The 26,507-nt window shown below is 44.8% G+C and overlaps 2 protein-coding genes across 9 annotated transcripts in view; one reads left to right on the top strand and one right to left on the bottom strand.

Moving 5' to 3' along the window:
• The first annotated feature begins 818 nt into the window (after positions 1-818).
• On the top strand, positions 819-7,868 carry DYNC2I2 (dynein 2 intermediate chain 2). Its single transcript, XM_066332694.1, has 9 exons — positions 819-1,103; positions 1,780-2,034; positions 2,695-2,804; positions 3,820-3,977; positions 4,410-4,519; positions 5,225-5,392; positions 5,765-5,997; positions 6,720-6,877; positions 7,463-7,868. Exons 1-9 carry the CDS (start codon positions 858-860, stop codon positions 7,699-7,701), a joined length of 1,677 nt encoding a protein of 558 aa, XP_066188791.1. The 5' UTR covers positions 819-857; the 3' UTR covers positions 7,702-7,868.
• Positions 7,865-26,507, bottom strand: part of SPTAN1 (spectrin alpha, non-erythrocytic 1) — a 46,005-nt gene continuing 27,362 nt past the window's right edge. For 5 of the 8 annotated variants that reach the window (XM_066332685.1, XM_066332684.1, XM_066332686.1 and 2 more), the window contains 30 exons: positions 25,675-25,722; positions 25,250-25,341; positions 24,949-25,093; positions 24,655-24,836; positions 24,401-24,500; positions 24,081-24,278; positions 23,810-23,956; positions 23,171-23,274; positions 22,879-23,041; positions 20,557-20,688; positions 20,094-20,231; positions 19,638-19,742; positions 19,219-19,427; positions 18,410-18,530; positions 18,142-18,263; positions 17,542-17,674; positions 17,053-17,151; positions 16,622-16,781; positions 16,332-16,408; positions 15,969-16,178; positions 15,438-15,734; positions 14,845-14,957; positions 14,013-14,030; positions 12,207-12,269; positions 10,905-10,959; positions 10,220-10,416; positions 9,773-9,826; positions 9,253-9,399; positions 8,814-8,961; positions 7,865-8,183 (listed from right to left, as the gene is read on the bottom strand). In XM_066332685.1, coding sequence (XP_066188782.1) covers positions 8,058-8,183; positions 8,814-8,961; positions 9,253-9,399; positions 9,773-9,826; positions 10,220-10,416; positions 10,905-10,959; positions 12,207-12,269; positions 14,013-14,030; positions 14,845-14,957; positions 15,438-15,734; positions 15,969-16,178; positions 16,332-16,408; positions 16,622-16,781; positions 17,053-17,151; positions 17,542-17,674; positions 18,142-18,263; positions 18,410-18,530; positions 19,219-19,427; positions 19,638-19,742; positions 20,094-20,231; positions 20,557-20,688; positions 22,879-23,041; positions 23,171-23,274; positions 23,810-23,956; positions 24,081-24,278; positions 24,401-24,500; positions 24,655-24,836; positions 24,949-25,093; positions 25,250-25,341; positions 25,675-25,722 — 3,903 coding nt within the window. In that variant the 3' untranslated portion in view covers positions 7,865-8,057. The remainder of the gene's footprint in view (positions 8,184-8,813; positions 8,962-9,252; positions 9,400-9,772; positions 9,827-10,219; positions 10,417-10,904; positions 10,960-12,206; positions 12,270-14,012; positions 14,031-14,844; positions 14,958-15,437; positions 15,735-15,968; positions 16,179-16,331; positions 16,409-16,621; positions 16,782-17,052; positions 17,152-17,541; positions 17,675-18,141; positions 18,264-18,409; positions 18,531-19,218; positions 19,428-19,637; positions 19,743-20,093; positions 20,232-20,556; positions 20,689-22,878; positions 23,042-23,170; positions 23,275-23,809; positions 23,957-24,080; positions 24,279-24,400; positions 24,501-24,654; positions 24,837-24,948; positions 25,094-25,249; positions 25,342-25,674; positions 25,723-26,507) is intronic. The other 3 variants (XM_066332687.1, XM_066332690.1, XM_066332691.1) reach the window with 1 other exon arrangement.

The raw sequence follows: 26,507 nt of genomic DNA, 5'->3' as shown, positions 1-26,507 counted from the left end.
TCCTCAGAAGAACCATTGCATGCAGCTCTGATATAAATGGACTCACATGTGCTCAAGAGGTGAAAGTGCTACGACCCTTCTGCTGAGTTCCTACTCTGTATCCTACAATCTTGATGCCTGCACACAGGCCAGACTCCTTCCCAGCAACAGCCGGAATAACTCCACTGAAGTAGGTGCATCTGTGCCTGCTTATGCCAGCACTAAATTTAGCCTGTGTATTCATCATCAAGTTGTTCCAATGAGTTATTTAGAAAAAAATCTCCAAGCAGAGTCATACCTGTTAGGAAGAATCACTTAAAGAAGCTACACCAGCGGTCACTGTCCCTGCAGACAGGAGCAGCACAGGTTATTATCCGGCTGCAGGGGCTGTTACCCGGGCACCGGGTGGCTTTCGGAGCGGCCCCGCTCGGCCACACAGTAATTACCATCGGCACAAATCACCCTAATTCCGCCATCAAAACAGCGACGGCAGAGCAAAGTAACGGGCCAGAGCACACCCCAGACATTAAGTGCGCATCGAGCCGGCCCCATTCCCTGGGCAAACACACGCTCACTGCCAACCAGAGCTTCCCTCACAAGGCGGCCCCGCGTCCCCTTCCCACCGCGCTCGGCTTTGTCGCCCCTTCCCCGGCGCCATCTTAACTCCGGGCAGCCCCGCGCCCTTCGGCTGTGCTGCCGCCCGTGCTCCCGGCGGCGCGGCGGGACCAGCCGGGCCCCAGCGCAGCTACGGCGGGAGGACTGAAGAGAAAGGAGCCGCCGCCGGACCCACGGCCCTAACGAAGGTGCCGGACAGGCCGCAGCCTTCCCGCACGGAGCCGCCGGCCGGCCAGCACCGCCGCTCCGCGCCCTTCCCCAACATGGCTCCGCCCGGCTCAGTTTGCCCCTCGCGGCCCGGCGGGCTCGTCGCTCAGGTGACGTCACGGCGCGCCCGTTGCCATGGGAACCGGAGGAGCGGGCGGTGGGAGCGCAACGGGCCGCCACAGCCGGGAACGACCCGGGACCACCGGGCCCTCTCCGGCCGCGACATGTTCGCGGACAGCACGGCACCCGGTGCCGACGTGCAGTCGCTGTGGAGGAGCGCCCGGAGCGTGCGCTGCGAGGCGGTGAGAGACCCCCGGGGCGGCCTCGCCCCGCGCCCTTGTACCGCCGGGCCGGGCAGGGAGCGGCTGTCAGGGCTGCGCCTTCCCCGGGCCCTCTGGGATCGTGCCCCGGCTCTCCCCCTCCCTGCTCGTCCGTGACCTCCCCGCAGGTCCCGCGGCTGCAGTGCGGCGCGGCACCGGGACCTCCCGGTCAGGTAGTTGTTGGCACCGTTCGGGGGCCAGGGCAGCGGGGCCTGTGTCTGCCCGCCGGCTCTGTCCCGTCAGCGTTTTGCTGATTGAGCCCCTGTGTGCGAATTGGCAAAGAACCGCCCGAGCGGCTGCCGCCCCGCAGTTTGAGAACTGACAGTGCTGTGCTGTCACCGTGTGCGCTGCTCGCCCCTTACTCTGGACCTCGCTGCCTTCTTGCCTTCTCCCGTCCTTCCCATTCCGTGCTTTAGAGCACTGCCTGAATCTGACTGACATTCAGGCATCTCTGCCTCCGATCAGATAACGGAAAGGTCACAAACGCATCACCTGCACCTGGGCAGGTGTGGAGGTATCCTGTGTTTAACCATGAACCAGAGCTGTGCAGAGGGGCTGGAATGTCTCCGTCAAACTGGAGGAGGGGGAAGGTGCTTTGAATGCATTGTGCAACTTTTTTTTCTGTTTTGATTATAGACTGCCTGTCTTCTTTTACTAGAAAGCTTGCCAGACTGGGAAAATTTCAACAGCAGAAGCTGCAGCACAGTCTCACATCTCCCAAGATGCTGTGGTGCAGACAGAACAGAGCAAAGATGCTGTCCAAGACTTCCAGCAAGAAGTCCAAGTAGATTACACTGGGCTTTTATCATTCCTTCAAAGAGTGGAGGATGCTGTTATCAAAGAGCTAAATAAAAACTGGAAAAGTCATGCTTTTGATGGCTTTGAAGTGAACTGGACAGATCAGGATGAAACAGTAAGTGACAGAATTCAGGTCATTGTCCAAGCAGAGTCAGTTACAGTTGTTAGTCCTTATTACTATGATTGTTCTTGCCAGGTTCTAATAATTAAACAATACCAGTTGGGTTGCCTTGGGTTTTTTTCCAGTTTTCTCATTGCTTAGTAAACCTGTTCTTCCCACTGGTGACAGAGCTGTAGCAGCAGTGAGAGGAGGAAGCCTGCAGTTGGAGTAGGCTTTTCTTCAGCCCTTAGCAGGGATCTAGGAACAGTTGCAGTCAGTGAGTTGGCAGCTCTGCCTGCTTAGATTATGTTTGTTTAGTGCATGGTGCTCAGGACTGGAAGCAATTTGTATCAGACAGTAGGTGTTGGGACTGGCAATTTTCAAACTGTTACTTGTAGAGCTCAGCAAATGCCAATCTCACACCTGGCAGCTGCTGTAAATTTTTAGGCACAGCCTTCCAGAGCTGTGCATTCTCTGAGAGGCTGTTTGAGTGCTGTTTGAGTGATAGTTGTGGGTTTGTTTACCAACACGAATTCAACAACCTTTTCACATAAATTCTTGGACTGAGGAAAACCCACACTGCCACCACACAATCACACATCAGGGCTGGGCAGGGATCTCATTTCTCTCTGTTCAGAGATTGTTGCCTCAGTGCTTGGATTTGATCTTTTCCAGGTATTGTGTTTGCATACACTGTCATACCCAGAGGCTCAGGATCAAAACCTGCAGGTCACCAGTGTTTCATGGAATGCCACAGGATCTGTCATTGCGTGTTCCTATGGCCGGTGAGTATCCGGAGGGATTTGGGAGTGCAGCTGAGGCTGATGTGATGTCTCAGGCTGATCTGAGGTCTAGATATGTTTGCTTTCTTTGCAGTAATAAACTGACATATATATATTTATCTGTATCTATATACACTTCTTATGCAAGTTAAATAATTAATCTACAAAGAAACAAAATCTCAGGGAAGGCCTGAGATTATATCTTTTATTTCTTCTACTTCCCCTCATCCTGAAAATGGATACATGATCTTACTGACTTGTTTCTAGGCAGAGTCTGTTTGAAAAATGTAAAGAGCAGATGCACTTGCAAATATCTGTAGGTGTGGTTTGGGAGAATGCACTTTATCTTCACTGAGATCGTGATGTTTAATGTGGTCTCTGAGCACGCTGGATGAACCTGGCACCTGTTCACACATGTGCCTGGTGCCATGGACATGTAACAACTCATGTTGAAGTATTTCTGAAATAAGGGTTTCACAAATCGTTTATCTAATCCATTAATGTCTGTAGCAGCCTCCTCTTTCTTGGCCCTACTACTGCCCTTATTTTTTTTTAATGCTCCCCTTTCTGTAGATTAAAATCCCCAGCAAAAAGGGTATCTGAGACAATGCATAGGGAAGAGCAAAACAGGGCAAACCTGTATGTTAGTAACTCCTTCTGCTCTCCCAGTCTACAACTGTTTGCAGATAAGGATGTGGTTTCTCTGTCTGTGGGTACCTTTAGCAGAATTCCTTCCATGAAATTTCCATATGCACCCTTTTGATCGTTCCCATTATTTGAATGGTGAGTAGGTCTTGGAATGGAGAAATTGTACCCAAAATTCACTGGCTGCCACTTTGTTGCAAGCACAGATGTGTGCCCTGTCACATCCTGTATAAACCAGCCCACAGAGGAGTTCCATTCCCTCATGATGTGACACAAAGCAGCACCTTGAGGTGACCAGTGGGGAATCTCAGAGCTCTGCTGGACTGGAATCCTCTGGAACACACAAAGCAAGATGTAGCTTTTTGTTTTTCAGGTTGGACGATGGGGACTGGAGCACAGAAAAATCCTATGTTTGTACCTGGAATCTGGACAGAAGAGCATTGAATCCTCAGCACCCTGACCTGGTGGTGGATGTTCCCAGCTCTGTCATGTGCCTGGCTTTCCATCCCTCCCAGCCATCACTGATAGCTGGTGGGTTGGTTTACCTCAGACCATGCTTGAAACATACCCTTTAGTCCTGCAACCTGGATCCTTTGGTTTCTCTCTCTGAGTCCAGTCTCAGATTTCCTGTAAAGGAACATCATTGCAGCTCCTCAAACTGAGGAACTAATGCCCACCAACATAGATAAGTGCACTGCTGCATCTGAACTGGGACTTGCTGCCCCTTTAGTGACACCTGCCTTTATATCCCCATCTCAGAGAGAGGTGACAGAAAGAAATCCATCTCTGGCTGTAAAGGAATAAGCTTATTTCAGCAGAGCAATATTCTCTTACACCAGAACGGGCTGTGCCCTGCACAGAACTGCCCAAGCTTTAAAGCTGGTGGGTGTTTCCACTGTTGCTCAAATTTGTGCATTTGTTCTGAGCTGTCAGACCTTAAATGTTTTATATTTGTCCTTTCAGGTGGCCTATTCAGTGGGGAGTTGGTGGTGTGGGACACCAGCAGGACAGAAGACCCTGTGATCTGGAGAACAGGGATGACAGATGACACCCACACTGACCCAGTCTATCAGGTAACAGAGAATGGTGACAGCAGACAGGGCTGGGGCCAGGTGAGAGTTGCCACTGCTGTGTTATCTCTTTGGTTCCCATTCACAGCCAGGCACTTCACAGACATTTCAGCAGTTAGATTCTTTTTTTGGTTGGCTATTTCCCCCCAAATCCAGCTCCTGAACAGACACTTAGCCTGTAAAAAAATGACTTTGCACTGTCCAGGATAAACAAAGAGCAGACAACTGTAATCATTTATTAAGGGAGATGCAGCCAACAATACTTGGAGTGGTTTAAAAACAAATGGGAAAGTGTTACTGATCCTTGGAAGCTTAAAGCCACATGCTTTAAGGGGATTTACAAGCTTGTCATGTAATCTGGCTTCCTAAGGATTTTGCCCTTCTGGGGCCTTGTGACTCTGGACATTCTGTGTATCTTTCTCATCTGCTACTCAGGAAAATGTTGTTGTTTGGAGCTAGGTGAAAGTGCCATAAATGCCCATCCCAAAACAGAGGGCAGGTGAACCACAGAAACTGCAGTGGAGATTCAGCCCTAAACACCAGATGCACCAGTTTCTCTCCTTGCATCTGTGTCAGCTCCAAAAGCTCGTTTGGTACCAGGCTAGTGCCCGGCTCTCCTGCTGTGTCCGGGTAGATCCAGTCACAGGCTGCAGGGACGGGGCAGCTGTGACAGTCCCCAGTGTCCTGAGCTCACGGCATTTGTAACAGGTTAAGTGGTTACCTGACACCCAGCACAGAAACCACGCCCGGCTGTTGAGTGTGGCCACAGATGGGAAGATCCTCGTGTGGAGGGAGGAGCAGGATGGGCGGCTGGCCTTGGCCGAAGGATTTGCCATCGTGGCTCAGCAGATCCCTCGCAGCACTCGGCTGAAGAAGGTGAGTTCAGCAGCTCAAAGGGTGTTCTTTCCACAAAAACACTCTGAACCCTGGAGCCCAAGTGGCAGAGAGCCAAGGAAAAGCCCCTGCTGAACAGAGACACCCTTGATCCACAGCTCCTTTGCCTTATGGAAATCATTCTTAGAAGACTGATAACAGCTGAGGTTTTCCATGCTCTAAAGAGAAGTGTTTGAGATGGAGAACTTGCTGTAATATTAATTCACGTGAACCCCTTTGTAGGAAGGATTCAGTGCTACAAACACGGAGCTGTGACAAGCTGTGCTGTGAAGAGCCTGCCGGGCCCCAGCTGGCTGTGCCCTCGTGTGCTCTCTGGAGCCCCAGCTCACACCAGCTCTGTGTCTCTTTCCCCAGGTGGGCTGGGGAGAGGCAGCCGTGGGGGTGACCTCGCTGTCCTTGTCACACTTTGATGCCGATGTGTTCGTTGTGGGTGTGGAAGGCGGGTATTCCCTGAGGTGCTCTGCCCTGGCCCAGGCTCCGGCTCTCCCGCGGCCGGGCGGCTCCGTGCTCCTCAGGGCCCCGGTGGAACTCGCCTTCTCCGCTCATGCCGGGCCCGTGTACTCCGTCAGCTGCTCGCCCTTCCACAGGCAAGTGCTGCATGTGGGACACGATCACTGCCTGGCTCTAAACACAGGTTTTTCAAATAGCCCCTGGGGGTGTGTAGAGGTTCCAAAAAAGGGTCAGCTGGCATTTACAAATTTCCCGTTACAGGAGAAACAACATCCACTGGGCTCTGGTGAAGCTGCCTACTGGCTGCATGTAGACACATGAGCAACATTAGCACCTTTCTTAGATCACCTTGTTTGTTACAATTAAAACTCAGTTTAAAGCCAAGGAGGTGAAGAAGTCCTTCACTTGGGCAGATCACTAAGTATCGTACTGAAGATTTTTCTGACATCAGCAGCTGCCAGAAATTAACTGAAAAGCTCCCATCTCTGCCAGCAATTCACCCACCATCCGTGGAGGCCCCAAGCCCTGTTTCTGTGAAACATGCTGACAGCCCAGGTTTGCATTTAATTTGCATGAGACAAGCCCAGCTCGAACAATGCCCAGCTCTAGATCAGCAGTTCTCTGGCAGCTCTGGGCCACAACCCATCAGTGGTCAATACAAGCCCTCATTAAGCTTAATTGAGGGCAGTAACAAAGCTGCATCTCTACAGCCCACAGAACAGCCTGGCAATTGCTGCTTTGGGAAACACAGACCTTTACAAAGCAGGAATATTGTCCGAGGTCATGCTCCTTGACTGATTTTTGTTATCGTTAGCAATAAAACAAAAAATAGCTGTTTCTTGCTTCCTGCCTCCCCCAGGAACCTCTTTCTGAGCTGTGGGACCGATGGACAAGTTCATTTGCACTCCATGTTGCAGACACAGCCCCTCTTGGCTCTACAGTTATCAAAGAAATACCTGTTCTGTGTATGCTGGTCTCCAGTTCGACCACTGGTTTTTGCAGCTGCATCTGGGGAAGGCAAGTAACTGCAGGGGCCTCCTCTTGAGCATAAAATCAAGAGTGCACTGGGTTTTAATTAAAGTCAAGTCGATTGTACTGATTAGCAGATCCCACTACCACAGAGCAGTGGCCGTTGTTTGCCCTGTGTAATTAGTACAAAGGAGTAATATGTAACTTTAGCAAGGTGAACCAGCACAGTTATTTTTCACTTCTGATGGTACCTGTAAATCTGTTGCCACAGTCATTCACAGGAATACAGCACAGCAAGATGATTGTAGCTAAATCTATTTCCAGCTTGTTTTTGACATCTACTTCCAGAACTAATGGTTTTAAATGAAAACCTTTTCCTTATAAAATTGCCCAACCATTTTTGAGTTAAAGAATTGAGGTTTCACAGAATTTGGCAAGGTGGTTTCAGGTTTCTGACAGCAGAACAAATCTGTGCTGCCTGCAGTAATGTCAGCTGTCTGTCACAGCCTAGACACCCATCAGCAGGGGAAACAGGCTAAAAATAACTCTCAGTGTCAGACAAAGCAGATACTTACCTGCTGTAAGATATGATGCCTGTTGCCATGAAGCTGCAATGAATGTCTGTGTCTGCAGGAGACGTGCACCTGTTTGACCTGGCGAGCAGCATGCAGAAGCCTGCAGTGTCCCTGAAGCAGTCCATGAGTGACTGCCCTGTGTATTGTTTGGAATTCAACACCAAGCACACGCGGCTCCTGGCAGCAGGGGATGCTGCTGGGACAGTCAAAGTCTGGCAGCTGAGCTCCGACTTCACGGAGCAGGGACCAAGGGAAATGAGTCACCTGGAGCAGCTGGCAAGTGAGATCACAGACTGAGGGAGCAGCACAACAGCTGTGTGAAGTTTGCCACTGCCCTGGCTCCAGAACAGTTCCCCACTCACCTGTTCCAGTGTTGGCCTGGAAAACACAGGTAACCAACAGCTGGAGTTGCCTCCACCTAAACAGTTAAATTTGTATTTAACCATTAAACACAAGATGATGTGGTTCGACCAGTAACTTTTATTGAAGCACACTGCAACATGTTTCTTTTCCCTAAGAGTTTTAAGCTAAGCACTTTAAGGTTACATCATAAAGTAACATTGATTATTGTAGAGCACAAAGAGACACATGCAGAGCTACAAGTCAGCAAACGTGAGCATGTCCTTTGCATCTTTTGGTACTAGTGTTTCAGATCAGTTCACAAAGAGTGAACGTGTAAATTCTATGTAGTCGTAGGCAGAAGGCAGTTCCCTGCCCTTGCCATCCATGTAGGGTTTCATGTGAGAGATGCAATAATCGGCCTGTTCCCGGGTCAGGTTCTGAAAGAGAGACAGTGTGGGGGTGAGAGGGCTCTGGGGCTGCCAAGGGGCATTGACAGGTAGCCCTCCCATTCCCCGGGGCAGAAACCAAGCAGCACAACTACACCCAGCATGGAAATGCTCTGGCTGTTGGCACTGTTTGGGTAAGGATTGGAAGGCCTGAGCAGAGTCTTCCCACCAGAGAGAAGACAGGACAGGTAGCTGGGACAAGGAAACACTGCAAACCCTTTATTTCCCTGCCAGCTGGTGGTATTCAGACAGGAAAAACTTGCTATCTTGGCAGGGCAGTGAGAGGGAGAAGATGTTCATACTGTCTAAACTTAGGCTCAAATTTTTCCTTTGAATTCTTGCCTGGAGAAACATCCCCCAACTAGTTTCCCAAATGATGGAAAGAAAATTCTGAAGACAGTACACTCTCTTCCAGGCTGAGCAGTTCTTGGGTATGTAAAGCTCTTCCTCTATAGAGCCAAGAAAGCAACTGAGTAGGATTGTCACAGCAATTTCAGTGTTTGCTGCAGGGTCAGAACTGACTCAGCCCCCTGACATGAGCCTCCAAGTCCTTAGTGCTGGACTTTATCTATAAACAGAAGTCTCGTGTGTTCCTCCCTGGAGTCAAGAAGCAGCACTTACCTGGTAGAGCTCCTCCTTGGTCACATAGGGCTTCCCCTCGGAGCTGAGGGCGCGGAAAGCGCTCTCGATCTCCTCGCTGGATTTCACGTTCTCCGTCTCCCGGCTGATCATGAAGGCCATGTACTCCTGCAGTGAGACGTGTCCATCCCTGCCAGCAAAACACAGTGTGAGCACCCAGAGCACAGCACTGCCAGGCCCTCCAGAGAGGGGCTGGAGCTGTTCTGGAAGGAGTGGAAGTCTTAACGGAGGAGACTCAACACCAGATCATGCTCTGAAAGTGATTTTTTTCTTTACAAACATCAGTCTTGCCTCCCTAAAGGATTTTATATGAGTCATTGTAAAAACAACCACAGCTCTCAGTCTTTGAAGGACCTTCCAGCCAACTCCCCAGCCAATATCTCCATGTATTTTGCAGTACAGAAAGGTTCAACTGACATACCTGTTGGGATCTACAGTGTCAAGAATAGACTCAAACTCAGGGTCTGGCTCTCCTTCCTCAACCATGGGCAGATCATAGCCGAGAGAACGCAAGCAAGACTTAAACTCCTGGTGATTAAGTCGTCCAGATTTGTCCTTGTCAAAGTGCCTAAAAACAAAACCAGAACACACGTGTCAGTTATTGAGTCCTGAGAGCTATAAAGTGGGCTGAAATTAGATCAAGGATATAACCAGGCTCTATTCTGAATAAATGAGTTTGTATCAATAAATAGTTCTATCTAGCATACATGAAAAACATGCACAAATTCTTAACATTGCTTAAAAATCACCCCTCTACCACCAAAAGAACTTCAGTTGTATTCCCAGCTGGAATACATTGGCACTGCAAGTAGCAGGGGCTGGAGACTATTGCCCTCTGGCAGAGAATGGGGCAGCTCAGCACAAAGAGGGGCAGACAACAAAGGATCCATGTGCCAAATATCTCCCAAGCCCTCCTCCAGCACGAGTTCCTTGTGACTCACTTGAACATCATGCTGAACTCCTTCAGGGCCTCCTCGGTGACTCCAGTGGTGTTGCTGAAAAGGAAGTAGCAAAGCTGATTAGCAGTTACTGAGCTGTGGTACTCTGAGTCCAGTGGCTGCACCACACAGTGAGGCCAGAGGAGCAAACAGCCATGCAGTGGGGGAATACTTGTACACATTTATTCCACAGAACAACACTGCTCCACTAAGATCCCACCCTTCCTCACGGCCAATGGGAGCTATTGCAAAACTGCTCACTTCATCCCTCAGAAGGGAACTGGGAGGTGGTGGGGGTGTACAGGCCCAGTGCATCCACTGGTCTGAGCACAGGAGACTCTTTAGGCAGAGATCATGCAAGGCTGGCTGCAGGCATGGGCAGCTGTGGCTCCTGTCTTTCCCCCAGCCCCAGTCAGACACTTCAAATCACACACAGGGACCAGGCAGTACCGGGCTTGGATCTGCTGTTCCAGGTTGTGTTGCATCCTCATCCCCAGCTGGTCCAGCTGGTCCCACTGCTGTGCCAGCCCCACAGTGCTGTGTTCTGTGTATTTGTTGTCCAAGATAAGTGCCTCTTCCATGGCTGCTCCAAGGTCCTCAATCTTCTTCAGCTGGCTCCTCATAGCTCGGATCTCTTGGTGCTTGCGCTGTGAGATGGGAGCAAAGAGGAGAGAAATCATGGAGCACCAAAAAACCCCCACTTAAGTTAGAACAGAGGCTGGTGGGGAGGAAAGGGTTATATATATATGTATATGTTATATATATATGTCCATATACTGGGATTTGTGAAATTAAGCTCAGAGCAATGTTCATCTTCATGCTCACTGTCAACCAGGGCTTACAAACCAGTTCTGGAGACTAAAAAAACTCTTATTAGGAAATGTGCTGAAAATACTGTATCCTCTTTCTGCTCTACCCCACCTCCTTTAAGGAAAAAAAAATGGAAAACTACATCAGTGTTGTTTAATGGCCTGCAATGTAAATAAACATCAGGCATGTAAATAGATAATCCCAGAGGTGTCCAAATGTCTAAAATCAATTAAGATTTTCCCACACAATTATATGCATTTCCCATCCTGCACTGTGTTCCCAAGCCAGCTGGAAATGTTTTTACCCATAGGTGAACATCACTTACTTTAGTAGCTTCCAGCTGTGACTCCAGTGTTCCTGATTCCTCCACCATACATGACCTAAACACAGAACAACAGTGAGAGAAGGCACTTATCTCATTAAAAAATGGCACGTGGGGCTTGAAATTAACAGTCCTTCCTTGAAATGAAAAATCCTTACAGATATTTAAACACTGGTTTTGTGTCGTGTTTATTCTGACTCATCCTATTTCAGACTGACACTGTACATTTTGTATGATTCGTATTTCTGTATATAGTTAATTTCTAGCCCCATTTGAAAGTCAACGTGATCAGCAGCCACACTTCATGCCAGACTCAAAGCACCCGCTTTACTGGACCTCATGGAATTAGAATTTAGTGCAGTCCCACCCCCTGCCCCGTGCCCAGCACACACCACACACACCAACTGCAGGTGAGTCACTGGGGATGGGCTGTATTTGCAGTCAGGTACAGGAGCTCTACAAAGGTGTGTTACAAAGGGGAAAATAAGGGTAAAAAATGATGGTGAGAACTACTAGTTTGGTTGAAAAGTAGTAATAATGTGGCAAAATCCTTGCAGAGAGCTACAGACCTCTGCTGCTCAGTAGTGCCTGGTGGAAAGGTGCCTTTCCCACCCCATCTCTCCATGCTGCACCCAGAGCAGCTGAGGTTCAGCCACTCTGCCCAGTGATTTCCACCCTGAGCTTTACATGCAGGTCCCCACCTTGGCCAGGGGCTCCAACATCTTCATACAGACTAGCTATGGACAGTCTCTGGATGCTGTTTTTCCCCCACCCCAAGATCCCAAGCAATCTCTAAGCAGCCGTGTTTGGGAATCTCTGTCCTTCCAACACGTACGGTGAGAGCTCGCACTGGATGACCCACACATGGACAGTGAGTCTGGGTGCTGTGCAGGTGGGGTGTCCTCTGACTCTGGGCTATTAAAGTTCCTAAAACCTGAATCTCTGGTATTTCAGTCACTAAAACCAGGTTTTCATCCCCACTGGACTCTGTCTTCCCACATGTTTTTGAGCTTCTTGAGAATGTGGATTTCAAATGCTGAATCACTCTGTAGCAATGAAAATGCACCAAACATCTGGGTGTTTCTCACCACAGGGTTAAGGTTCAGACTGAACGCCTGCCTAGAGATGAAGCGCACGCCCAGAGCCTTGAGCAGGAAGCTGGGAACCAACCGTGGAAAGAACCAACAGGGAAACAAACCTCCAAGCATCTCTAAGCCGTGAAAGTTAGTTGGAAGGAAAGCGAGCCTTGGAATTAACGAGTGCGTTTGAAAACCAAAGTGAGGTAAGAAAATAAGAGGAAAAAACCTTCCAGATAGATCATCCCCAACTTCATACTGATAGACACGAATGACACGACGATATGCTATGCTAGTCAAAGGAAAGAAACCAAGTAAATTCCAAAAAGGAAGAAAGAAAGAACAGAGGAAAGAACACACCAAAACACGGCCACTGCAGTGGAGCCACACTCCAAGCCAACACTGCCTTGCAGCAAATACAAGCAAGTACTAAATGAGAGAAAATTATTTAAATGCTGGTTGCACATACACAAAACTGAACTGTTATTATTTTCATGTAAGTCACAAAAAAGTGAGTCTCTCTAAGAGACAAACTGAAGCTTTGCAGTTAGATTGTTTAAAAGCATTTTTCTTCCTAAACTCCAAATTGTTCTTACTCCCTTCCCCAAAGAACTTTGCTCCCAGGCAGTGCTGGGCACACACAAGCTGCAAAGCAAGGAGTGTACATGGCAGCTCTTCTCCTGACACTTCCCTGAAGCTCTGCCTTCCCTCTCGCCAAGCCAGGCTAAGCATAGTCAGTGCCTCTTGGAACTAAATCCACGTTTTTAATCTATTCACAGAATTAGGGATGAATTCTGCCTGGCATATCAGCAGCCCTCTGGTAATTTGTTCAACAAAAGAGCCTGGCATGAGGATCTTGAACTCTGATCCTGCGTCTTTCAGTGAATGGCTCCTTTCTGTTCGTTCGTTCTTGGATACCGGAACTAATCTACAGCACTACTTGACAAAGGAGCAGGGAATTCAGCATCCATTCCAGGAAAATCTGCTCGGTTCCATTAAACTGTATAACAAAACCAGGACAAACTATTTTTATCTGGCAGAACACAAGAGACTGTGATCCTTAAAGAGCAAATAAGCAGAAGATTCCACCCTTTTATCAGGAAAAGCTTTCTCTTTAGGAGCAAGGCCCTGGCCTTCTCAAGCCTGTGCACAGGCTCACACACAGCCTCTGCCCTGGCCCAGAGACTGCTGGCATTTGACATCACATCTTATCACAAAGCTTCCACTGTGCTGAGACTCATCCTGCTGTAGGAATTTAACTGGACAGACATTTTCAGAGGCTTTGGTAGTCTGAAAACATTTAAAGATCTTATTATTTCCTTTCCACTTCCAGACAAGTGGCCAGCACACATCCTCATTAGGAACCATTGTTGTGGACACAGAGTGGGCTTAAAACTGCTGGAAAACTCCAACAGCTTATTGGATTCATGTTGGGAGGTTGGTTTTCTCCTGTCAAGGCTAAAATCTGTGTGGGGCATGATTCTGCAGCAGATTAAAAACGGGTAGTTCATATTTGCAAACTACAGGGTTTTAAGATATGTAATTTCAGCAAAATGTTGTAAGAATCTTCCCTTCTCCTTATCAAAACCAGTCAGTACTTTGGAGATTGCATTGTTCTCAGAACAGTTATGGTCAAATGTTTTATTTCACTAAGCAAGTCGCTTAAGCTGAAAAGCTAGAAATGTCAGAATAGCCTGCCTTTGGAAAGCAGATACACTCTCACATAGCTTCTCAAATAAAGGGGCTTTTCCTGTGCAAGCCCTCAGAGAAAGCAAGAGCAAAAGTCAGGAATTCTATGGTGTGCCAGTGGCTGCCTGTTGTAATTCTGCTTTTGACTCGGAAATTGATTTGTTTCTACTGGTTTATAGTTAACTACTCCAAAATCTTGTTTCCTGTGTCTGTGCACCTCAGCAAAAGGTTGTTCTTTGCAAAGAAGAGTTTGAGCACAGCTTTGACAAGCAATGTAACAACAGGAGAAAACACACAGAGCAGAACACACCACCAAAATTTGAAGGATATAAAATTCAATACTAACCCATCTAGCAGGTAAGTCCTGTAGAATGTGAAGATCCAAACATCAGGCAGCAGGACAGAGACAAGACAGTAAGAGTGGGATAGAGATTTGGGTGGGAAGCAAACATCAAAAAGTTAAAAAATCATATTTATATTTAATTATTTCATGAAGACACACAGAGAACTATTTGTAAACACACAGACAGAGAATCACAGGGTTACATGGAACAGAACTCACCTCCTCTGACCCTGAGCCAAAACCTGTCAGAGCTGCTAACAGCACTGACTGAGTGCAGGCACCTGCAATGCTCAACCTTGAGACTTTTTATTTCTAACACAGTTAAATCTTGACTCCCTCTCCTTAGAGAAAGTTATTATTAGACAGTAGTCCTGGGAAATGATTATGAAATTTTAAGCTCTTTTCACATCTTCTTTCTCTATTTGAACTCCAGTAAGATTTCCAATACACCACTCAATACAAAAGGGGCATTAACAGAAACGCTGCTGGCACTTCACGGTCTGCTTAGAGCTATTTGTGCTCCACCTCCCCAGCTATGCTGCAGCCTAGTTCAGGAATAACTGGAGAAAAATGAAGTCCTGGATTACTGGAATTACTGTAGGAAAATGAAATCAGAAATAGGAACATGTTTAAAGTCTGGTGTTTCAAGGCTTTCCTTTCCCCTGTAGCTAATGGGGCCTCCCTCAAATCCCAAGTGCAGGGAATGGACAAGTCCTGATGAGCTGTTGTTCACTAGGCAACATTTACAACTTTGACAGTCCAAAGAGATGGAGGATGCACACAAATACTACCTAAGGGATTCTCTAAGGGCAGGTCCTGGAAAGACAAACTATACCTGGTCTCCTGAATCCACTGATGGAAGGCATTGGCATGCTGAGCAAATTCCTGACGCAGTTTGTCATTTTCTTCCTGCCTTCGCTGTTCCTTCTGCAGCTCCAGTTCACGTTCCTGAGAAATGAACAACAGTAATTTCAGAGAACTAAAGGGATTGGTCTCATCCTGTAAGAGAAAGCAAAAACTAAAAGCTGCATCCCAGCACAGTTCTAAGCCTCAAAACAAGATTGAGTTCTTGGTGTCCTGAATAACTAGAGAAAAGCATCTCAGGTGATAATTCAAAACTGAAGTTCTGAGAACTAGAACGGAACCAGCAGTTGCTTCATTGCACAGCAGAGAAGCTAAACTTATATTACAGTTAGGATGTGAGACAAACATGCTTTGCCTTTGGAAGAGCCACAAATGGAACACCATGAGAACAACTGACAATAGAACAAGTTTATAGTCAACGGCAATTGTTCTTCACTCACGAATTTTGAGACATTTTGATTGTATTGTGGTGACAAACTCTTGTACCCATTATCTCAGAGAACAGCTTCTAGGGACGACTGAAAGGTCATAACTATGAAGAGAATCTTTCCCTCACTGACTTGCCTTGATAATTTTCTGCAGATTCCTCCAGGTTTCTTCAAGAGCCTCCATAGTGAACCAAGTGTAGGGGTTGGAGGCCACACGGAAGCTCTTGATCTGGCGATCAAGCTCTGCCAGCTGGTTGAAATCAGCTTGGGCAGAACTTAGGGAGGAACGGAAAGCATCGTGAGCTTCTCTCAGAGCCTTGATTTCCTCCAGCGAGTTGCAGCGCACAGGATCTGTCAGGTCCTCCTCAGCATTCTCAAACCAGCTGTTGAAGGCAGAAGCCTTCTTTGCGAAAGTCAGGAACAGATCCTCAACCTTGAAAAGAGAAAAAAATCCAGTTGTTCAGTAATGGAAATATTCTGTATGAGCTCATCTGGAATTAACTTGCAGGAGTTTGCCTTGCAAGCATCTCAGAAATTCTTATGTTAATTCTCCAGGATCTTGAAAATCATTAGTTGCAAAAGCACCAACAACCTACAGAAGTTGCAAGTGTGTATTTTTTATCAAGCGCACAATTGGATTTTGGTAGCCCTGTAGTTGGCCACTCACCTTTCTGAAGTGCTCCTGAGCCTCCAGGAGTTTCTTTTTCCTGGTAGCAGAATTGGCCAGTAGCTGATTCCAGCGTTTCATCAAGGAAGCATGCCGGGCCTCAATGGCTTTGGACTGGATGTGCTTGGCTGCAAGCAGCTGGTCTTTCAGAGCAGTGATGTTTGCAATTCCCTCCTGCTGGAAAGCCTGAAGTCCAGCATCAAACGTTTCCTGAAGCATTAAAACAACAAAAGGTATTTTAGATTGTATTTTTCTTTAGTCCTTTCAATACCATATATATATATTTCAAACACAGATTGTTGTGTGTTCACAAGAGTTCAGCTGGTCCCTCCCTCTTGGGGTGGCAGCAGCATCAGCACTGACCTGTTTGGTGAGCAAGGTTTGCACTGAAGAGAGGTCACGTCCGTAATCATCTGTCTTCAGACTGTTTTCCTTCTCTCCTGGAAAATGAAACAGATTTTGCAAAAATGTCATTTCTCCATCTCAAACATTCCCTCTGTTCCAGGTTGGGTTACTGCAAAAGCATAACAGAGGGACAGCACTGCTGATTACTCTGGGCTTAGGTCTGCTTATTGCAACAGCACACGAGGAGCTACTGGAGATCTTTTTTGGTTTGTTTGTGACCAAATATTGTACTCCAGTACAGAACATACCTATCCATGACTCCACCACATCTGCTTTCCAGTTGAACTGGAGGAAGGCTGAGTTCTCATCCAATTTGGCTTTCCTCTGAGCTGCTGCTTTCTCCAGATCTGACACCTTGCCTCTGAGCCCCTTCATCTTGGCAGTGATGTTTGCCTCATGGTGATTGTTCTATGTGACAGGGAGGAAAAAAAAAATATAGGCATCCTGTATGATATTAAAATCATCTGAGGCACTCAGGATATTGGTGACAGAGCAAGGACTTCAGCTGAAAGATACTGGCTCAGAAACAGCTTTGAAAAGCAAAAAACCAACAGCTTATTCAGCTACAAAAATGTACAAGAGCCCTTTTTAAAGACATGACTGAGAAGAGCAAGTCTACTGTAACATGAAGATGTCCTGGGGAGCCTTTGAAGGTTTCTCTTTCCTAGTTCATGCTCACCTTTTTGATGAGATCCTCTCCATTAGCACAGACATCATTCACTCTGTCCTTGTGGACAGTAAAATCAGTCTCAAATGCCTCATGCTTCTTCAGCAAGCCCTGCAAATACAAGACACAGACACTTCAAAAACAAATTTCTCACCATTTATTAATAAGTAATTCATTTTATAAGTCAGTTAGCATAAACTTTTTCTGTCAAAAATTAATCTTAACTGGTTAGCACAACTTACTAGTTTTCTGTGGACAAAAGGAAATAGACTGACTTCCAATCAGAGGCCAAGAGATGCAAAGCTACATCAAACTGCAAGTAATTTCTACAGGAAATAGCATTGGGATGCTTTCATAAAATGGATTTACATTTTTTACAATGTAGGCCTTCAAAAGGAACCAACAGTAACTTCTAAATTGTAAAGACAGTTAAAGAAAAGGTTTGTTATACTCTAACCAACAATAATACAACAATTAAAGTGCTGACAACTTCCTCCATACCTGGATTGCAGCAAGTGTGTCCCCATAATCCTCACTGGCTACCAGTGTCATTTTCTCATTGATCCAGGCTTCTTCTTCCTCAACATTTGCTACAAACTGCTGATACTCCAGAGACTCCTCCAGACGCTGACCCCTGTGTGGGGAAGGGAAAACTTCTCAGTATTGCTTTATGGCATTGAGATGTAAGATATAAAAACAGCGTGCAGAACCTGAACCCCTACCCTTCACTCTCCCAGAAGCAGCCATGGCTGGAACTCCAGGAACTTCCTGGACTACAAAGCCTGCAGCTGCCAAAGGACTGAAGCAATTTCTCTCCCAACAGTTTCTAGACAGAAAAATCTACTGGTAGTGGCTTAAAGCCAGCTGATTGCAAGCCTGCAGTTTTCAACTGGTGCAAGAAAAGGCTAAATACAACATACATCAAAAGGAGGTTCATGTTTCTACTGAGGAACATTGTCAATAGTCTACTTGTAGTCTGTGATCAGTTATAGATGCTGTTAAATCATATTCCTAATAATCCATACCCTGAAATTCTGTAAATCTGACCATTATGAGTCCATGTAACTTTGAATTAATACCGAATTTCACAGAAATTCATACCTCGCAGCTGCCAACTGTTTTAACTCTTTCCAGTGATCCACAAACTGAGCCAGTCTCTGCTGTATCTCCTCCTTTCCAATTGTGTTGTCATCTGAAAGCTTCTTACCCGTGTCCAGTACACCCTGCAGAAAAACAATTATTGGAACATCACCTGCCTTCCTCACGTGCATTGGTTTGGGTCTAGCAAAATTACTGTTGGCTTTCATCTCTTCCACAAACAAAAAAGGTGCTGCTTATAGAGAAATCTGTCATGGGGAGAGGCATTTACCTGGATAGCAGGTTCATGGGCAGCTAATTCTGCTTCCAAGCGCTTGTGTTTCTTCCTCAGATTCTGCACACCAGTCAGGTCTCTGCCATAGTCCTCTGAGCTAACCAACAGTTTCTTCTCTCTAAATTCAACAGAGAAGAGAGAAAGATCAAATATGAAAATTACTTCTAAATGTCTAACCTGACAAAGGAAACAAAAAACGCCAGATACACAATTGCTCTGCATTGCACAAAGATCTCGGATGTAAGAAGTTGTGTACAATAGTTATTAGCAAACAGCAAGTGGCTCTTGGAAGCACATTCCTGTGTGAGGAACAGAAGGTGACAGAGGGCCCATCATTTATCTTTGAAGGACAGATTTCCTCTGTATTCTTTTTAAAAATATGGATGTCTTTTGTAAAGTTGTCCAGTTTTTGTTTGTTTTGAAAGCATGACAAAAGAAATGCTCTAACAGAAATGATTTCTATCACCCTCATGTCTTTCCCTCCTCCTGAAGTACTAACACCAATGTGGAAAGACCATTTGATTAGTTACAACAACTGGCTAGAATTAAAAAACTGGAAAAAAGTCTGAATTTTTGGTAGAAGCTTTCCCCAAAAAGACTAGAATTAAATATCTGAGTCTAAACAGTGCTTTTCTGCTTCCTGGGATTTATCCAAAGAAAACCGCAGATAAGGAACCACACTCAGAACAGCTTTTCTGGAATGGTGGCAAAGGTGATCTCCTCCAAACACAGCTGCAGGAAGGCAGCTCTAAAGCCACACTACAGGCTATGAGTGTCCTCAAGCCCAGAAGTCCCCAGTGACCCACTTGATCCAGGACTCCTCGTCGTCCATGTCGCGGAAGAACTGGTGCAGGCGGTGGCTCTCGTTGAGCTTGGCGCGGCGGGCGCTGGCCATGCCCTTGATGCGCTGGAAGCGCCCGTTGATGGTCTCGCGCTTGTCCTTCACTTGGGACGTGTCAAAGGCACTGCTGGTCATCAGACTGTCAGCCTGGCTGTTCAGGTCCTTCAGGCGGTCCTGGACACAGGGAGAGAGAGCAGGGATTGCTCAGAGCTTGTTTCTGTGCTCATTATATCAGGATGAAAATCAGAATCTGACTTGCACTCACAGAGTTTGTTAAAACAACATTTCAACAAGTCTGTGACTGCAACAGGTATCAGGAGCTGTACCTACAGAATTTGCTTATTGATATGATTTATTTTCCAAAACTAAAAGGGAAGGCAATACCTCATGAGCAGATATATCAGCTTCCAGTAACTGGTGTTTTTTCAGAAGGTTGTTAACAGATGCCAAGTCCTTCCCATAGTCTTCAGATGCCAACAAAGCCTCCACCTGGGGAGGGAGAAAGAAACACAAAATGAAGAACAAATTGTGTTTCATAAACTCTTTAAAACTCTAATGCTTTTAAACCATGCAAATTACTTCTCAATTTTTTACTAAACCTTTACCTTGTCACCTGTTTAATACCCAAAAGTTTCCAGACAAATTTGCTTCTTCCTACCTTATTGTTTGTAATTAATAATGTGAACACATACACAAGAATTTTACTAGTAATAGTTTTTTTTTTAATAAACCTAGACTTTCTCAAAGTTAAACAGTGCTCCACAAAACCTAACATCAGCAAAGGTAATAAAAAAACAAAAAAGAAGACACTTTAGAAGTAATTAATTCCCATCTTATTACCTCTGAAAGCCAAAAGTCAAAGTCCTTGATTCCAGTATTGAAATTCTGTTGCTTATTAGCTTCTTTCAGTTTCTGACTCTTCTCTGCTGATTTCTGTACCAGGAACTGCCACTGGTCAGCAAGGGCAGCCAGGCGTGCCTGTCAGAAAGTGGGAATAATAAGTAAACGTCACAAATGAAACATGAAAAAGTTCTGATAAACGCAAAACCAGAACATGGCGGAAGTCTGACTTCCAGATATGCAAGTCGGAGTCACTATTTCATGCTGCCCAGTTATAATTTACACCTCAGACCAGAAAATTTCTCCTCGTTGAGACTGAAGCAGAATGATTCACCTGACTACACTATGTAGTTGAAATACAAAAGCTTCTATAAAGCAAGACTTGTTCCAGAGGCACAGTGTCCTGCCTCAGTTACCCAAACACAGCTCACAGCAAAGCCAAGCAAGACTTGAAGGTGCCCACCTTGACGGCGTCCTCGCTGCCAGCACAGGCTCCCCTCTCAATGAGGGAGTTTCCCATGTCGATGACGCCGCGGATGCGGTCGGCGTTGGCGTGGAGCTCGGCTTCAAAGGCCTGGTGCTTCTGGTGTTTGCTCTGCAAGGGTAAACCCAACACCATCAGGCACAGCACAAAGGGCTCCTCCATTGTTCTCATGGGCTTCTCATCAGCTTTGTGCATGGACTGAGCTGAAGAAGTTCTCTCAGGGTAGGGTGTTTACTGCTTGCCCCAGTGGTTACTCTGATTACCTGAGGAACCACCAAGTTCTGAGCTGGCAGAACTGTGGCTGAGCTGATACACACAACTCTGGCAGCATGTTCTGTACTTCACAGGTGCCAATGCAAAATTCCCTGCACTGAGCTGAGCTGCTACTGCAGTAAGGATTCCTAGTTTTCAATGCACCCCTTTGAAAAGCAGCAATTACATATACTGAGTAGAGTACATCATCCTTTCTACTCCTACAGTAATTGCACAAATTCCTACTTCCCTTCCTAATCTATAGGTAATTAACAGAAATCACTGCTCCAGCTTATCTTTCTGCACAGTTGTAATATTAGTCATATACAGCCCCATGATATAGATATAAAAATACTGAATTAACAGCTAAAAACTTCTATAAAAATGTAACTGAATTATTTGGTAAGAATTTTTCTCTGCCAAGTTGAGAGCACCATGAGAACAACAGGAGCCATGATGTGGGAAGGAGTGTGCAGCTCTCATGTATCCATGATCCATCCACCCACCAGGAATATGACAATAGCACAAAAGTGACAAGACAGAATTTGCAAGTATAAACTGGAAATGCTAGTGACATTGGACATGGGAAGAGAGTGTCCTAGACAATGGAATGAAAGGAAATGTTAGATCAAAAATAAAAAAGGAAAAATACTATAGTGCTAGTATGAGAAATTCTGCATGAACTGCTTCATTTTGGGAACTGTAAATCCCAAATCCTGAGATTATAAAAGCATATCCTTCAAAGCTAGATCTACCAACTTGGAAAATTCAATTTAAAAGCTGCCAATTGCATATCTCCATATAATTACCATGACAACAAATTACAGACAAGCCTTTCTAGTTTAATATGATTTTTTTCCAACTAAAAAAAAAAAAAAGTTTAATGTAACACACTCTGAAGTGACAAATGATTCTTTAATTTCTTAAACGCTAGCTTCCCCTTTCTTTGTTCTATCTTCCCCCTCCACATATCCTCATTTTACTCTGCTCCTTGGATTCTTGCAAGTGCTGTCAGCTTTCCATCTGGTACATCTCTTTTTCTGGAGTGTTCTTTCTGTTTTATTTCCTTCTATGCTATTGCAAGAACTAAGCCAATCAAGATCTATCATTACTGAATCCTCCATCCCCAGCATTTGATTCTACAAATACAAGCTCATGGACTTGGCATTATGCCTTGTGTTCAGTCATCACAAGTGATGACCCAACAGCCAAATTTCTGAAAAAAGGGGATAGAACCCCATTTTCCTATGGGCTAACTCCTAAAAAAGCCTAAACTACATCATTAACACAGAAAAAATAAACAGATCATGCAGAACCCACCTGCAAAACAAATATATAAATAAATGATGCTGAATAGGAATTAACAAAAAAGCCACACCCATATGACGAGGATCAACAGCTGTACCTGGATGGAGGTCAAGAACTAACAGAAAACAAAGAGATTGCATGAACTGATGGATGGAGCAGCAATCAGAGCTTGGGCTTACACAGAAGCTTATACAGAGAAAATAAAGTCACATACCAGGGCTAGTCCAAACTACTTACCAGCAGTTTGGAAAGCTATAAAATAGATTGAGAGAAGTAGTTCAGTGCATTTATACTACTTCATAAACCAGAATTAAAACATAAGAGGTAACTTTATTCCTTAATACTGAAAAATAAATGAGATTTCACATTTTATAATGTAAAAGAGTTGAGACCTAAGAATTCCATTTCCTTATTTTATTGTCTAGATGCTGGAAGAGAGACAGAACAGCCACTTGGGTTTCTTTAGGAAACTTTCTGCTGCAGAGACCACATATCTTATTAATTACATGCATGAATAAGTAATTATAGGCATGAATAATTACTAACCTAGTCCTATTTTGGGTCTCCTTTCATGCATAATGTAACTTCCATTTTCTCCTTGTTAAAAGGAGAACATGTCCAACATGATGCAGTGTTCTGTCATCTCTGAACAAGAATTCCTGAGTATGGATTTTCAAACCAGAGGAAGCCTTGCAAAGTTAACAATGACATTCTGATTTTTATGCCAAGAACCACATTCACCTGGATATTTGTGGGATCTTTATAGGACTCATCACTTGCAGTCTGGAGCTTTTCACTGATCCAGGCTTCTATTTCATCCACATCACGACTGAACTGCTGGAGGGTTTGAGACTCTCCTAGCTTCGATCTCTTCTCAATCATTTGGGCTTTCAGACGAAGCCACCTGCAGTAATTTGACACATACAAGGAACAAAACACCAGAGCCACATGAGGCATTCACCTTCAACAGCTAAAAAACATCCCTAAAGAGGATTTCCAGTCATCTGCCCTCTCCTCCCAGGGCAGCACTGACCTGTCCAGGACCTCGTTGCGTCTGCTCGCGATGACTCCCTTGGCATAATGATCTGCAGCAATCAGCTGGTCAGCAAAGGACTGCAGGACAGCAATTTTCTCTTCCTATTCAAACCAGAAACCACAAATTAGAACTGTGGTTCCTTAAAGTCAAATGATGAGCAATGTCTGGAACAGAACAAGCCTTTTTATCTTCTTTAAATTTACATTACTAGGACCCTATGAAGGAAGTCTCTCTTCTACAGGATTGCAGAGTCTAACTTAGAACTTTTCACCTGTGGCATTTAGGAAAATAGGATCTTTTGGGCTAAAAACTTCAGCAGTATGATCTCTCAATAAACCTAGGCAGCTTTCTGCTAAAAGAAACTAGAAACATATCCTTTTCTGCCACAAATAAAGGGGGAAAAGTAATTTGAAATCACTAACTTTACACAAATACTTGCCACTATTTCTACACTGTCTGTAAGTAATTAAATACATCCTGATCTGCATAAGCTGCTTCTAAACTTCTACAGCAAATTCCACATGGCTGAATATTCAGAACTGAACTTTAGAAATCATACAGCCGGAACTCCTCTTGCTAATAATTCACACGAGAAAAAGGAAACTACTTTTCCCTTACTTCAGCTACACTCCTCACCTGGACATTGATTGCTTTATCAAAATCTTCATGTTTCTTGATGAGTGCCTCCACACTGTCTAAGGAGTCTCCTTTATCCTCTGTATTTAGGAAAGCCTCCCGGGCAGCCATCCAGTTTTCAGCTTGTTCACAGTCCCGATGAAAGAGCTGGGGAGAAAAAAATATCCAAAGCATGAGCAAGACTGATCAAGACCACTGTTATCACCATGAAATGATAAACTTCTTAATGAAAAGAGGAAATATATCTCCTATCCAAACTGTAGCAGAGTACCTGTAGTTCCAGGCACTGGTCCAGCATCATTCTGCGCTGGACCCAGGCCTTCTCCAGGTCTGTCCGTTCTTGGTCCAGAATATCCAGTTTCTCTTTGATCTCTGGGCTGGCATAGTGTCCATGGGCTAAAAGTTGTTGTCCAAACTGTTCAAATGCCTGGAAAGTGCCAGCTCTTGCATCAATTTCTGTGCGGTGCTCCTGCAAGGGGCAGAGATGTGCTGCTCAATGACCAGAGCATGGATCTATTTTTGGAATTTTAATTGGAAAGAGTCAGAAGAAACCACTTGTTGATGTTTACAAAACACTTATCTTTCACGTACCTGGTGCCTTTCCAGTAAAGCTTCAGCTCCAGTCACATCCTTTGCGAGTTCATCTGAGGAGACCAGGCCCCGGATCCCATTGATCCAAGACATGAGGTCCCTGTGAACACACAGTAATAGGGATTTTTTTTTCCTCCCTCCATTGAAACAAGTCACAACCTTTTCTGAACTCTTCACAGAAATATTCCTGTGGAACAATAAACCATGTATACTTTACTAATAATAAACAAATTGAGAGGGGGAATAATCACTACCTGAAGTCACTGAGGAAACGCTGCAGGTCATGAGAATCTCCCAGCTTCTCTTTACGCTGATCAGCACGTTTTCCCAGACTATTCCAAGCCTGATTCAACTCAGTGCATTTTTCTTGGAGATCTTCAGCAGATTCTGGATGTGACTGGATCAGACGCTGGGCAGTTTCACCAAGAGAATTCACCTACGATTAGGGAAAGGAAAATGAATACAATGAAGACAGAGAGAATTGCTATAGTTTGATCATTTCTGGTAGATAAAAAGAAAGCTTTGGGTTTTCTTCCTCAGAATCTCACCTTGTCTCCCAGAGCTGCCAAATCTCTCTCAAAGCCTTCATGTTTGCGCTGCAGAGCCTGAACACTGGCCAGGTCATGCCCATAGTTGTCTGTATTTAATGCTTGATTCTTCTCCTCTATCCATTCTTTGGTTTCATCAGCATCTCTGATTTGAAGCAAGGAAAGGCAAAAAGAGAATTAAAAGACCACCCTCCACTGAACAAGCTGGGGGTTGAATATGATTTGTTTAGAACAGGCCCTGCTATATTTTAAAATTCTTGATACACAAAGCATTTGAGTCAAGACCAAACCAACCCCTCACCTGTGGAATCTCTGGACCTCATGGGCACTGCCCAACAACTGGCTCCTCTCCTCAGCCAGCTGCTGCAGGGATCTCCAGCGTTCATTCAGCTCCTGGATGAGGGAAGTGAAAAGTCAAGACTAGCCTTTCACTACAGGTGAAGGTTACTAAATTCTGCTGAATTCCAGAAGAATGCACAAATTCAGATAGCTTAGTTAAAAAAAAAAAAAAATTGAAGGGTTTCTCCTAAGCTGTAAAACCAACTGATTTTATGTATAATAAGATAGTGATGTAACCTGAGAATCAAATGCTGTATATACTAATGCTTCTTTCAATAAATTGATTAAAAAGAGTTTATAAAGTTGAATGAAAGACAAAGACTATGGAAAAGGAGGGTAAAAAATGTTCACAACTTCTCATCAGGTCAGAGAAAATTGTGGACTTACCTTGATTGAGTTAAAGGTTGCCACAGTGTGTACCATCAATCGTGCAGACTGTGTGAAAAAGCAGAAATAAAAAATACAGCATTGAAGTCAACTCTAATCAAAAGCAAAACCAGACTAAAAAAAAAGTCCTTAAAAATAAAATAGAAACCACTAAGAAAGACAATGGAAGTAAATTACAAAAGCAATTAAGAATAATTGGTTGTAATACCTCAGGTATTATAGGGCAGAGTTCACAAGTGAGCACAGTCATGTTAGTGTAAACTGAAGCAAACAAATATTAATGTGGACAAAAAAGAGGAAATTTAAAGGCAACATTCAATATATGAATTAAAAATCTCCAGAATCTTAATCATAGTTTGCTAGGTTATTATAAGACTCTTAGAATTCAATGGACATGTTTATAATTTACAAAAAAGTATTCAAAAGTCACCAGTTCCTGGCAACATGGCTGCATTTTCTGTCAAAATATTGCATACTAACCTGGTTTCCCCACATTCACACAACTTAAAAGATGTACAAGCAGCTTTAAGTCTAACAGGGTGGATGCAAGACATAAAACACAGGAATGAAATGTTAGGGAAAACACAATGTTGGATAATTTAAAAAATATTTAAGCTATTTTGTGCTTTAGCAGGTGATAGCTCTTCCATTGTAAGCCTCTAACGAATGGAGAAAGGCTTCTTCTAACTATTGTAGTAAATGAGCTAGAGATGAGTAATGGGAAACAGCATATTCCTTACCAAAGGAGTTTTGACATAAATGGTTTTGACTTTGAGGAATAAAAACATTTTTGTTGTAGCAAGCAGAAAGCAAAGAACTCATGCAAAGTGAAC

Source organism: Sylvia atricapilla, chromosome 19, assembly GCF_009819655.1.
Source record: "Sylvia atricapilla isolate bSylAtr1 chromosome 19, bSylAtr1.pri, whole genome shotgun sequence".
NCBI lineage: Eukaryota > Metazoa > Chordata > Aves > Passeriformes > Sylviidae > Sylvia > Sylvia atricapilla.
The sequence above is the reverse complement of the archived record's forward strand: the minus strand, read 5'-3'. Positions and strand labels throughout refer to the sequence as shown.